The 13,730-nt window shown below is 39.9% G+C and overlaps 1 protein-coding gene across 2 annotated transcripts in view; it reads right to left on the reverse strand.

The window, feature by feature from the left end:
- The window catches only part of BLTP3B (bridge-like lipid transfer protein family member 3B), a 93,533-nt gene that overhangs the window by 43,435 nt on the left and 36,368 nt on the right, over positions 1–13,730 (reverse strand). For both annotated transcript variants that reach the window (XM_072655670.1, XM_072655671.1), the window contains exon 2: positions 483–645. In XM_072655670.1, coding sequence (XP_072511771.1) covers positions 483–645 — 163 coding nt within the window. The remainder of the gene's footprint in view (positions 1–482; positions 646–13,730) is intronic.

Genomic DNA, 13,730 nt, shown 5'->3' on the forward strand with positions numbered 1-13,730 from the left:
CAGAGCAATGGCCACCCCACAGGAATTTTTTTTTTCAATGCAACAACACATAAAAAAGCCTAAGGTGTGAAGTTGTGATACAGAACTACAAAAAGCAATATATCCAAAGGGATGACATCACAGGACTTTTGTGCACTGAAGAAATTTCAATTCCCACATATTTATATGAAAAAAAACCCTTCTCATAAACTTTAACCTGTCATCTTTTAATATTAAATACTTATCTATAAGACAAACTGAAACATCAATTTTCACCATGTATATGCTTTCTAGTACATTGATAAGGCACACCAACTTTCAAATAGCCATTCAGACCAACAGATGATTGTTTTCCAACTACCTTCCAAACCATATAAAAAACATTCTCACTTACAAGAAAGCTAAACTAGAAGTCTATTTGAAATACAGGAAAAATGAAAGCCCCACCCCCACCCCAGCCCCAGACCCAGACCCAGCCCCAACAACCACAAGGAAATGCTCACCCTAATGGACGCTTTATTACAAAAGACTTTGTTGATAGCAAGCCAGGTGGGCAGATCCAACATATTTTGGAGAACTTCTTCATCCAACTCTAAGTTTGTCAGCTGGCCTTCTCCCTTTAGAGTACTAAGATTTATCTTATCAGGAGACAAATTTTTTGTAAACCTGAAAAAGAAGAGGTATTGATGTATAACTTCAACATCAAGCAGTTACATGTGAAGTTGGGCTTGGACTGACCATGCCTTCATTATCTGGTATAAAGGGTTTTTTTCTTTCTCAGTAGGGATGGGGCGGGGGGGCGGCAGGTTGACAGAAAGAATTTGAAGAGAAAATTAAATGCCTGTTAAGACTACTATTTGAAAAAATACCACCTCCATCACCATCACTCTTTCTCTTCCCAAAGTTCTGCAGAAGCATGTTGCAAGCATCCACTCAGTACGGATAGTCAGATTCAAAGTCTTACTACTCCCTATGACATAATCTGTCTATTTCTGACATTTACCAGGTCACTACTGCAGTATTGGCTGTGTGCTTTCTCTGCTACCAATCTGAAAGGGAAGAAAGAAAAGGAGATGAGGAGAGGGAGAGGAAGGGAGGGACAGAGGGAGGAAGGAAGGAAAGAAAGAAAGGAGGTAGGGAGAAAAGGAGGAGGGAGGGAGGAAGAACGAGAAGGAGGAAGGAGGCAGGCAGGCAGAATTTTGTGTGGTGGCTGCTTTTTGTACCCCAGTGGCATTCCCCTGTGGAGCACAGCCTCATCATCCTCTCAAACTCCCCAAAAATCTCCTGCTTCAGAAACACTGCCCCAAATCATCTCAGGCAAACCATACCTGTCCAAGTGTGAAAAGATTGGGGGAAGGGAGAGGGCAGGAATCTCTAACTTTCTGACAAAACGTTTCATTGCTTTTCATTTTAAACTCAGCTGCTGAATCTCTCCCAATATGCTTTGAGTTAGCTCTACAAGTATTTTTCCCTCCAGTAGGAGTCAGAAGAATCAAAGGAGAACCTATCAAATTAACCAGAAGCTACAAGACCTCCACTGAAAACCTTGCGTTTATTTCCTGAGTAATCCAATACCTGAGGAGAGGCAATACAGCCTCACAGAGCTTGGACTGGAGTTCAGTTCCTCCCTAGCTATGTGACCCTTATTGTCAATTAGCCTCTCAGTGCTGTGAGTCTAAGACAAGGGTTTTTAGCCTGGGTCTGTGACCTTGCTTGCTTGCCTTAAAGTTATCTGTACTTAAATAGAAATCTTATCTTACGCATTTAAAACCTGATACTGAGAAAGAGGTCCACAGGCATTATCTACTGGCAAAGGTCTTCCCAACTCCAAAATGCCCTTGCTCTAAGGTTATTTATAGAGAAAGGGAAGAGAATAACATTCATATAGCACCCACTACGTGCTGAAATCTTGTCTCCTTAGAAACTCACAACTCTGGAGAACAAGTGCCATTATTATTCCCATTTTTCAGTTGCGCCCAAGGTCCCACAGTCACTAAGTATCTAAGGCCACATTTGAACTCAGATCTTCTCAACTCTGGGGCCAGTGCTCTACCTACCGTGTGACCAGCTGCCTCTGCAAAGATTACCCACATTGGTGGACTGAGTCTTTTTCATCTAAGAGTTCCCCATAACAACAAAAGCAGAGGTCCGACCCCTCCCTACACCTCTGCTCAACATTGTCTTACATGTGTAGTATTCTATCATTTTTTTCCCAATTTGAGATAATTCACATTATCTCAGAAACTAACCTCATCCAACATACACGATATATATTTTTCCCCTTTGGGATTATACATCTCCAGCTTTTCCTGACACTCTGCTCCATTTAGAGCTCACATTTCCTTTCAGCCAATCAGATTAAATCACTGCATGTTCCCAGGGCTGCATCTTCGGTGCCCCATTTTCATCCTTTATCTCTGCCACTCCTCATTCATTAGACATCAGACATCTACTTCTTCCATTTAGATGCAGCTTAGATCGTGTCTTTTCCTGGAGCTTTTATCCTTGAGTTCACAAAGGAGACAATGTATGTTTGCCCACTTCAAGTACACGCCTGTTTATCCAAGAACAATAAGCTTCTATTCCTTGAATGGTTTGAGAATGGAGAGTCATGTTCGTTGTGTAAATGTTTAAGGTTAAGTAACTCTACAAGTAATGCACGGATTATGAGCTACAAAGAACTGTAATATAAGAGAAAACACTCAACACCAATACAAAACCAAATGACATTCAGCATTTCTTTGATCAGATACAGAGTATTTGAAGATTCTACAGCGCCTCGATTATATTAGAAACCTGAATTACAGTGCTAACATCCTGTAGGTGGGAAAAGATTAATTGAGTCTGTACAGACCAATGACACACTTTGGAAGTAACTTTTAAAAATAAAATAAACCCCATGTCCCTTCCTCATAAAAATACAATGCAGAATATGAAAAAAACATAATTCAAGTGGAGTAATTTCTAGATAAACAGAAATTTAGTTTACAACTTTGGAGACAATACAAGGTGACCCAAAAACTCTTACTGCAGTTTTACCTATTAAAGCTTTAAAATTAAACTTTTAAGCTACTGAAGCTTAAAACCACACAAAGACTTCTAGAATAGTCTGTATTAATAATCTACACTATGAAGGTTCGTCTGTGAGCCTCAGGAGGCCTAAGCATAGTTTTTCAGCCGTCTCTTCACCCTACACAGCCAGGTAGTTTCTGGCCTCTGTGGACACAACAAATAATGACTTTTATGTGATGATTTGAGTCCACTAATAAAATTTAGCCTGGACTAACCTTTGCTATGGAAATATGAACACACATGAGTTTAAATTTATTTTTCTTCTTTAGCAAGAATAAGGTCAAGAGAGGAAAATGGCAAATGCTAATACCCAAACTCATTTTTTCCCTAGACATTTTGGGACAATTTGAATTTCAATGCTCTATTCCGACTCGATTCTTAGGAACTGACCACATACAAAGCACTGCATTAGGTATTAGAAATAAAAGGTCCCTGCCCTCAAAGAACTTACTTTCTCTTAGGGAGATACAAAAGTATTAGTATAAGATTATTTAAAGGAAGAAGAGGACCAGCACCCACTCTGGTAGTAAACAGCTTAGGGATAGGACTTTGAAAGGAGGGAGGCATTGGAAGAGGCTGAGTGTATTCCATGAACTGGGGGGAGAGAGGGGAGGAGGGTTTTTCACCTGTAAAAAGGCACAGAGATGGGAGATGGGACCTCAACCAGGAGGAAGAGCGAGCAGACCTATTTGGCAGGAACATACCATGTACAAAAAGGAATAATGTGAAATAGGCCTCAAAAGAATGACAGACCGAAACCAGCCTGGAGAGATTGTCAGATCTCCCACCAAAGTATCTTATGTGAAAGATGAATAAAGAACTTGAAGTTCTTAAACAAGGGACTAACATGGTCAGAATTGTGCTCTAGGAAAATTTCAGCAGCCATGCAGTAAAATGGAAAATTGTGAGACAAAGTAAGAAGTCCTGTTAGGAAACTACTCAATAGTCTAGGCAAGAGATAACCAGGGTCTGACCTAGGGTAATGACAATGTAAATGGAAATAATGAAACAGATTTAAAAGATATTATGGAGGTAGAACTTTGAAGACATAGCAGCAGATCCAATGTGTGGATGAGGGAAAGGAAAAAGTCAAAAATGACTCTCAAGGATCAAAAAGATTGTGGCATCCTTATTAGAAATAGGGAAACAGAGGGATGGATTTGACCATTAAGATTTTGGATATGTTGAGTTTGAACTGCCTATGGAACATCCAGTTGGACGCTGGTAAAGACACTGACAAGACCGCTTACTGGGAAATACAGATCTGAGAGTTGGCTGCATGGAAACAATAACTGAATTCCTAAGAGCTAATGAGATCATTAAAAGAAGTTGTAGGGAGAAAATGGAGAAGCATCCAGGATAGAGTTTCGGTGGACACCTGCGGTTAGAGAGCTGGTTATTAAGAAGATCAAACAAATGTGACTGTAGAGTGGGGAAACAGGAGGAGAACACAGACAAAGCAAAGTCATGAAGACCAAGCGAGTAACCAGGATCAAGAGACTCAAGAGAATTAAAACCTAGGGAGAAAAAAGGGATCTAGAGGAAGACAGTCAACAACATCAAATACCACAGAGAGGTCAAGAGGGATCAGGAAAAGTAATGCAAAGGTTGCCCATAACCTTGGAATAAGAGGAGTCAGTTGAGGGTTAAGGTCAGAAAACAGACTGGAGGGGGTTGAGGAATGAGTGGGAAGAGAGTCTGTGGAGGCAAGAAGGGTCAATGACTTCCTTTACAAGTCTAGATGTGAAAGACTGGAGATACAAGGCAACATTTTGAGGAAATAGCAAGATTTTATTTAAGGATTGGGGAGGCCTAAGAATTTTTGTGAGCAGCTTTGAAAGAGATAGCATATAAGGAAAAAATCAGGATAAGGAGACAGGAATAATCACTGGAATGAGCTTCCAGAGGAGATTCCTGGAATGGTATCAGTCACACAAGTAGATGGACTGGTCTTGTATCAGAGACTGGGTATAAGGGAGAAAATAATGGAGTATTTTGTTGAGGTCTGGGGAAAAAAAGGAAAGGAAGAGCTTGCAACAGGTGAACTACATTTTAGTCTTTAGTTCAGGACTCAATATACATAAACAGAAGGAGAAACGGAATATAAATCTAGAATATCATTCACTTTCACCTCTGATTCTTTACTGTAACCCACAACTCCATAAAAATAAAAACTTAAAAGTTTACTCATCTGGGCTTTATAAATGGCAAGACTGGAGGCTGAATCTGACCAATTTTTTTTTTTATTATTGTTACCTTTATGAAATACTCTAAATATAAAATAGATACAGTGGTAACTGCCACAACCACACCTCCCAGAAAGCTGCCTCCACATACAAAGTATCAACCCCTATGCCACCAACTATTTTCTTTTAATATTAAGACTAGTACTTGAACTACATAAATTTATTTTTATGCATACTATATTGCTTGTCCAAATAATATTCTCTCCTTGATCGTCTTCCTGAAAAAGCATGTTCCTAGCACCTCATTTATCTCAGGACAGGTTTGAGAGAAGAGGAGTGCTTATTGACTGGATTTAGGTAAAATAAACAGCTCAAAGTAAGCCCTGGCTAGCTGGGCTTTTCTACCTGCTGCTGCAGTCTCTGTGGTCTCAGTTTCTACTTGAAGAAACCAAATTAACAAGAGTAATTAAATGAATGTTGTCATATACTGGACTTGATCCCAAAAAAGCTCTCAAGGAAGGAATTAACTGATTTTGGCCAAAGCACTATTTAACGTAGAAGATGATGTATGGTCCAAAAGACAAATCAGGAAACTAATATAATTCATTTGAAGGAAGGAAAAAAAAAAGTATGAAATCTATGTAAAAACCAGATGGGGGCATACTGGGGAAACAAGAGCTAAATGCAGAAAGAAAGGAAAGTTAATATAAAGTTACAGCATGCAATTACATTGATGAACGACACCAAAGCATAGATTTTAAACCAACAAAAACCAAAAGAACAAAAACACGGTTTTGTAATACACCAAAAAGCTAAGGTTTGGCACTCGAGAAACTTAAAAAGTATTTACAAAATGTATTAGCAGTTGATACAAATAGTACTGTGCACCAAATTGCAAGAATGTATCAAACATACGTTATTTGATTCAGTAAAACACACTAATATCTGTTGTATCTCTCCGCTGTATCTGGTTTACACATGATTGATTTAATTGGTCTTTCCCTTAAAGAAACTAAGTATAATATATTAAAAACTAAAACACTATTGAGAAATAAATGACAACATAAAACTAGGAGATACCATAAGTCAGAATGTGCCCCTGAATTAGCAGGATTCTATTTCATTCTTTCCCATATAAAATTTTTTAAAGTATATTAGTGGCTTTTTGAATTGTTCTAAGTAACTCAGAAATTAACTCAAGCTCTGTTTGTGATGGTACACACTATTCAACTTAATACCATTATTTGTTTTAATTTTGGATGGATTTTACAGCTATCTCCGAATAATAAAGCGAGTCATTTATTTGAATCCGACAGTGCTAGACAAAACACACAGGATCACAATGTTTTCAGACTATCTGTAAATATTAACTTATCAGGTGCTACTTTACATTTGAGCAACCAGGCCAGGGACCAACTCTGGCAAGGAATAAGTCACCTCAATATCAAGAGTGTTGCGATCAAATCAGAAGACAGAAGGAAAGCTGCCTGTAAGAATGGTTCATGGCTTCTTTTTAGAGGTGAAAAAAGGGGGGCCAGCGAGAGGCTGAGATGGCAGAGAAGCTTAATTAGGCACTTAAAGGCAGCAAGAAACAGTATTTCATGGATAGTTCGTCAGCAAGAAACAGTATTTCATGGATAGTTCGTCATCTCATAGTATAGTACTCATGACAAGCATCTATAAAAAAACCACCACAAAGATCATTATAACAGAGGAAGAGTGGAAAAAATTCTATAAACTTAAAAAAAATCATTAAGCATGCTTTGGAGTACAATGAGAGAACAAATGCTTATAGACTATCAGAAGTCTCACAACTATTTGTCATAAACACTTTCTTCAAGAAGAGAGTCAAAGAAACATGGTAAACACCAAGTAACTCACAAAAAAAGAAGACGGTTCTATCAACAGGAACCAACCATAGGAGTCATTTCCTAACCAGCTGTCTGTACACAGATTATCAAGCATCTTACAAAAGACAGCAAAATTAATACTAAATTAGAATACTAAAAATAAGACCCAGATTGCCACTGAGTTAACTCCTTTAAATCTATGGCCTAGTTAAACCACTGCTGACTCCCAAAAAATAGGAAACCAATGAACAAACATCATCAACACTGATTATGTCTAAATTTTCTTAGGAGTTTTAACTGACAAAAGAGAAACCAAAAAATCCCAAAAAAGCCTAAAAACTGCCTTGGTCACTACATATTCCATAATATCCAGACAAAGAGAGACACTGCAGTCAAGAGCAATAATGGCTTAGAATATTTATTTATACCTTCAAAAAGCATTTATCAAGCATCTACTATGTTCTGGACGTAGTACTGGGTGCAAAGCATGCTAAGAAAACTTCCAAGAAGTTCTGCTTTCAAGGAGCTTATTACAGTCCTCAGGGAATTATTAATAAAGAAGAGAGATGCAAAGTAACGAGGGAGGAAGAAGCACTATCATTCTGGGGAAGGATGGGAGAAAGTCACTTGTAGAAAGAAGGGAGCACCTGAGCTGGGCCTTCGAAGGCACTTGTGATTCCAAGAGGAGGTTCGAAAGAGGAGGGAAAGCATGCGTGGACCATGGAATGTGAAACAGAACAGCAAGATTTTGCTCATGTGAAGGATCTTATAGATCAAAAGGGTGGCAGATTATGAGCAAATATCACCCTATAAAACAGTAACAAGTACTGAAGGGAAAAAACAGATTTGTAAAATACTTAGCTAGAAACCCTTCTAAACTACAGCATCTCAAGAATATTTAAGACAGAAACTAGAAAAACAACAAATAAAAAATGGAAAAAATCTAGGAAGGTTTTTCTAGCAAGTACTTTTCTCTATCAATAACTGAGTGAACACAGAAGGAACAAGAGTCCCCACCGTATTACATGAGGAAGCTGAGAAATCCCTAAGGAAGACAAAGATGAGAAAAGTGCAGGACCAGCCCAAGCACAGAGAGAGGAAGCCCATACTAGGGATGGGGGCAGACCATTTCAAGGGAAACTCAGAAAAATCAGTTCTCAAGATACAAGCCAGAGAAAGGATACCAACTGCTTAGAAATAATCATTTATCACTTTATTACAGAAAAAAAGCAACTGAGAAAATCAATAACTATTTGACCCATATGCCTACTTTCCTATTCATAATCTTAATTAGAATAAGCTACTGTAAGCATCCTTGAGAAAGGTATGAACAGGGAACAGGCTAACTTGCAGAGGATTTTCTACAGCAGACCTCATCTTTATAAGCCACACAATTCACTAAAAAGTGCAGAAAATGTGCTTGGGTTGTTTTTTAATTATTATTTTAAAAAATTATTTGATTTGACAGGAAAAAAATACTGCCCTAAAGGTTCTCTTCTAGGAAGTTATTGCTATGCATACTTTAAATTTTGTAAATTTGTTTTTCCCCTCTATTGCCTCTTACTGTACTAAGGGAGTGATAATCGTTGATAACCTTCTACTATCTTCCTCTATAAGATTTCTTAAAAGATGCAACAGAGATAACTTCAAATATTTACATCAAGACAGCCTTTAAAAAGGCCCAGAATCAAAAGAAAAATGGCGTGCTTTAAGAAAAATGAGAAAATGCCTTTAATGACCCCAAGCAAAGGGCTAGCCAATCAATATTCTTCCAGTGACACTCTACAGCTGCATTTCAGGGAACACCGGAGTTTCCAAAGTATTGAAGGAATAGGTCACCCAAAAAGCTATGGAGAAGAACACAGTAGGTATGAAAGGACTGCAATGTCTACAGAAGAAAAGTAGTGTAAAAAAATATCACAAGGGAGCTGCACTGATGGAATAGGCAGGTCAGTCATGTATTGGATGGTCACAGCCTACATGCTCTAATGGTGTCTACACAATGTTGATACATCTACAAGAAGATCCAGAGCAAATAAGGAAGGGCATTCCTCCTCACATGGATAGGTGTCATATAGAGTCACATAGCATGAAGAGGTACGGATAAGTAAAGATATGTAGTCTAAAACAAGTATCCATATATCAGTGAGATCACAGACTCACTCAAGTATCTAAATAACTGAAACATCTATTTGTGAAATAGTTGGGAGGTGCAACATAAAGTCAAGGACCAAGGATCATGGAGAACACTGTCACTCTGAACTCCTTTAGTGTAGAGGGACAGGAGGGCTGGCCAAAAAAAAAAAAAAAAAAGCTAACTTTCTTCAAGGATCTCTTCAATTTTACCTAGAGAATGCTACAGGGAAAAAAATGCTAGATCTGTAGTGAGAAGAAATGGGATGAAATCCCAATTCTGCAAACACTTCCGGAGGTGCTGAAGCCAAATGTGCTGTGTCAAAGACAGTAATTGCTGAAGAAACTCTGAAGAGGTTGAGAAAGGACAAAGCTTCAGATGCCCTGGTTCAGAGTTGGGAGTCTGAGGCTGCATGAGTAAAACACTACCCACCCACTTGGAAGACTGGAACAACATATGAACCAAAGATACAATAATGTTGAACTTAAAGTAGTTCATCATGGGCTAAAGGAATGAATAAAAAACTACAACTGGCATTGTTTTTTGGTGGTGCTGGTTAGGCATTTATCAGTCGTGTTCAACTCTTCATGAACCCATGTGGGGTTTTTTAGGAAAAGATAGTGGAGTAGATTGCCATTTCCTTCTCCAGCTCCTTTTACAGATGAGGAAACTGAGGCAAACACAGTGAAGTGACTTGCCCAGGGACACACAGTTAGGAAGTGTCTGAAGTTGGATTTGAACTCAGGAAGATAAGTCTTCCTGCCTCCATGCCTGGTACTCTACCCACTGTGCCACCAAGCTGCCCCCACTGTGCCATCAAGCTCCCTCATATAGCATTGAGCAATGGAGAAAACACAGATGTACTGACCTCAGAGAAAAAACTGAACAGTTTTATAAGAAGACATTCCTCATTAGGATTGAGTATATTTAAAATCTATCAATGATACTATCCTGGCCAACAATGGTTTAGCAATAACATAAGAGATATGAGATGTTATAGTAAATAACACTGAGGACCCTCATCAGATTCTGTGCTTTAGGTTGGGGAAGAGGCCTTTCTGACCATCTCCTCATTTTGAGGCATTCAGTCACTGCAGCCATGTCTAACCCTTCGTGACCATATTTGAGGTTTTCTTCAAAGACACTGAAGCAGCTTGCCATTTCTTTCTCCAGAGAATCCATTTTGTCTGTCAGTCAGGGGTTAGTGACTTGCTCAGGATCACACAGCTGAGACTGGATTAGAATTCACTTCTTCCTGACTCTAGGCCAGTGGTTTTGCCACTGAGCCACCATCTGCCCCTCATTTAGAGAAGAAAGGGGAGGTGACTTACACAAAGTCACAAAGGAAACAGGAAGCCAAGTCAAAACTCAAACCAGTTAAAGAACTGCACGTGTTGAGCCTGATGGAAGGGAAGGTCCAGAGACAAATGACATCCTTCAAGTATGTGAGGGACAATCACAGGGAGGGATTAGACATGTTCCATTTATCCCCAGAAGACAGCATGTCAGAAAAGACTTCTTCACCATCAGAGGGGCCCCAAAGTGAACGAGTTTCCTTGAGAGATGGGGAGCTTTTCCTCTTTGAGGAAAGTGAGGATTCTCTGCAGGCATCAGGTACAGCAGGTGGTTCCTGAGGTCTCTTCCAACTCTCAGACTCTGTGATCCTGTGACCTCAGCTCTCCTGACTCCAAGACTCCTTCCCCACCACCATGGTTCCTCAATGAGAAGTGTGAGCATGCGTGTACACACACACACACACACACACACACACACACACACACACACATGCACAAAATTAATGAGGTAAGCCCTAATCTGTTGCTTGGTTTCTGCATGTGTTATGTATGGTGGAAAGAGCTGGGCTGGGAGTCAGGAGACTCCTATCCCAGCTCTAATATTAATTATCTGGGTGACCTTGGGGAAGTCACAGATCCTCCACAGACTTCATTCTCCTTATTTATAAAAATAAGTCTGTCCTTTCCAGTTCTAAATTTCACTTCTATTTCATAGATAACTTAATATCACAAAGGTAAGCATCAAGGAGTGAGGGGCAAGGGAACCCAATATACATAATTATGGGATAGGCTCTAGAGAGTTAACATCTTATATTCAATAATCTAAACAAAGCTACAGGAGAATTACCTTGCAGTGACCAGTTAGAGCTAGAACATCTCTGAGAGTTAAGGGTCTGGGGTCAATCCCAAGTATACACAGGGAGTTCCACCAGGTCAAACCACATAGCCTACTTTTAAAAGCTTAGACCTACCTAGGTAAATATAAACTCCTGGAGGACAAGGACTAGATTACTTTTGTATTTTTATCCCTAATGGCTGGCACACCACAAGCACTTAATAAATGTCTGCTGACTGCCTGAGGCCAAAACAGTCTCACTCCTATTCTGAAAAGCACTTGATCTCCTCCGGTTTACCATGGTGTGAGCCCAGTGAATTAAGATTCCTCCTGTTTCTTCAATTCAATAAACCATTGCCCTACTAAGTACAGAGCACTAGGAGAGAGTCAGAATCTTTCTGAGCTAGGTAGGTCATCGAAGCCCACCTCCCCAAGACCACAGGAAAATCAAAATATATTTCAATCCAAGAAAATGGGCTGTGTACCTCAGGCACTCAAATCAAGCTCTATAACCTCCCCAAACCCCTCAAATCATCAAGTTACTCCTATCCACCCTCTCCTGGGGGAAGATCCAGTCATCACCATGAGGGGGAACAACATCCTAGCATCATCACTCAAGTGACTGACCTAACTTTCAGCTTTTACTTAATAACCAGGCCCATTTTTTTCCTTCTCCATCTTGAAATAGTACAAGTTCACTCTTTTCTATGAGACACTTTAGTGACCTTCATGTAGTTGTGGTTTACATTGAATACATGAGTATTAAAGTCCTAAGTTTTTGGTGACAAATGAAAGAATAGGACAAAGTTTTCAAGACACTTCACAAATAAAGGCTGACCAGGAAGCCTTCACTTAACCACTCCACAGACCTGATAGTTACCTTTGATGTAATACTAATCCAGGGGCAGCTAGGTGGAGCAGTGGATAAGTGCAGGAGTCAGGAGGACCTGAGTTCAAATCTCACCTCAGACACTTGACACTCACTAGCTGTGTGACCTTGGACAAGTCACTTAACCCCAACAAACTTAACCCCAACTGCCTCATCCTGGGTCATCTGCAGTCATCCTGATGAATATCTGCTCACTGGATTCAGATGGCTCTGTTGGAGAAGTGAGGCTGGTGACCTGCACAGCCCTCCCTCGCTCAAAACAAAGTCAAGTACAAGTCATGTCATCATTTCTCTGATGGCATGGTCTTTGGCAACGAAGGATGAACACACACAATGCTAATCCTAACTAGCAAACAGCTGGCCAGGATATCACTTTGTGATTTAGAAAGCAAGGAAGAGCCAGAAAACCTAGAAAACTTTTAAGAGGGCAGCAAAAGGTTTCTATGCATAAGAAAACCCTAAAAAGCATTCTAACCAGGAACACAGAGAACCTGAGTCTACATATGAAGGAAAATGAACGATAGGAATCTAAGCTATATATCAAATGCTATCTCAAAGAAAGGTACTTGCCCCTAAAAAGTGTCTCCGTTGGCAATAATGATCATCAGCATTTCCCTTCTTTAAATTTTTTTTTAAAAATCATTTGTTAAGGGGAATATTACCTGAGGGCAGGGAATTCAGACAAAATGCCCCTACTCCTGATGAAAGCAAGTGGTCAGTGGCCAGGGTTTCTTAGCCTCCTCTGGTTCTCATGAGTGGGAAATGCACAGCAAACAGATCTCCACCAAGCCAGCAGGGGTCGCTGCAGGGAATGGGACACGGGGGACACACAAAGGAGCAAGTTTAAAGGGAAGGGAGAAGAGGAATGATACAAGGATAAAAAAAAATTTTAGCGGTGTGTACTAAACACAATTACAGTCATATTCACTGCTCTTTATTAAGTAGAAAAGACATTTGCTGAGAAACTGAAGGTGCATGAGCTCCTCTTCTGACTTCCAAGTGGAGGTCAACAATGTACAAGCCTGGCCTGCGGGCAAATGAGATTGCAAAAGTCCAGACAGAGGGGAGAAAACATGACATTTCCCCCAGTAGGGCTTTCAAACTTGAGTCTTAGAGCAGATCCCAACTATAATTCACCCAAAGCCCTATTTTACTGAAAAGGAAAAGGGGAAACAGAGGGTGATTTTTGAAAAACAATCCAGAAGCCACGGCAGAAACAAAGAATGTCAGAACTAGCAGGAGCTCCCTTCCAAAGTGGTTTTACCAGTTCATCATATGAAGCAGCCCAGCAGAGACAGGAGCTCTCCCAAGGCAGCCCATTCTCCTCCCTGGAAAGCTTAACTGGCAGGAAATGTTTCCTTCCCTGTACCTCAATGGGCCTCCCTGCCAGTTTCACTTACTCACTGCTCTACTTTGAGTACGTTAGATAGCTAAAAGAACTAGAATTATCCGATAGGGCCAGAAACTAGGCTGTTACCTGTGATTTCAGC

This window comes from Notamacropus eugenii, chromosome 3 (assembly GCF_028372415.1).
Source record: "Notamacropus eugenii isolate mMacEug1 chromosome 3, mMacEug1.pri_v2, whole genome shotgun sequence".
NCBI classification, from domain to species: domain Eukaryota; kingdom Metazoa; phylum Chordata; class Mammalia; order Diprotodontia; family Macropodidae; genus Notamacropus; species Notamacropus eugenii.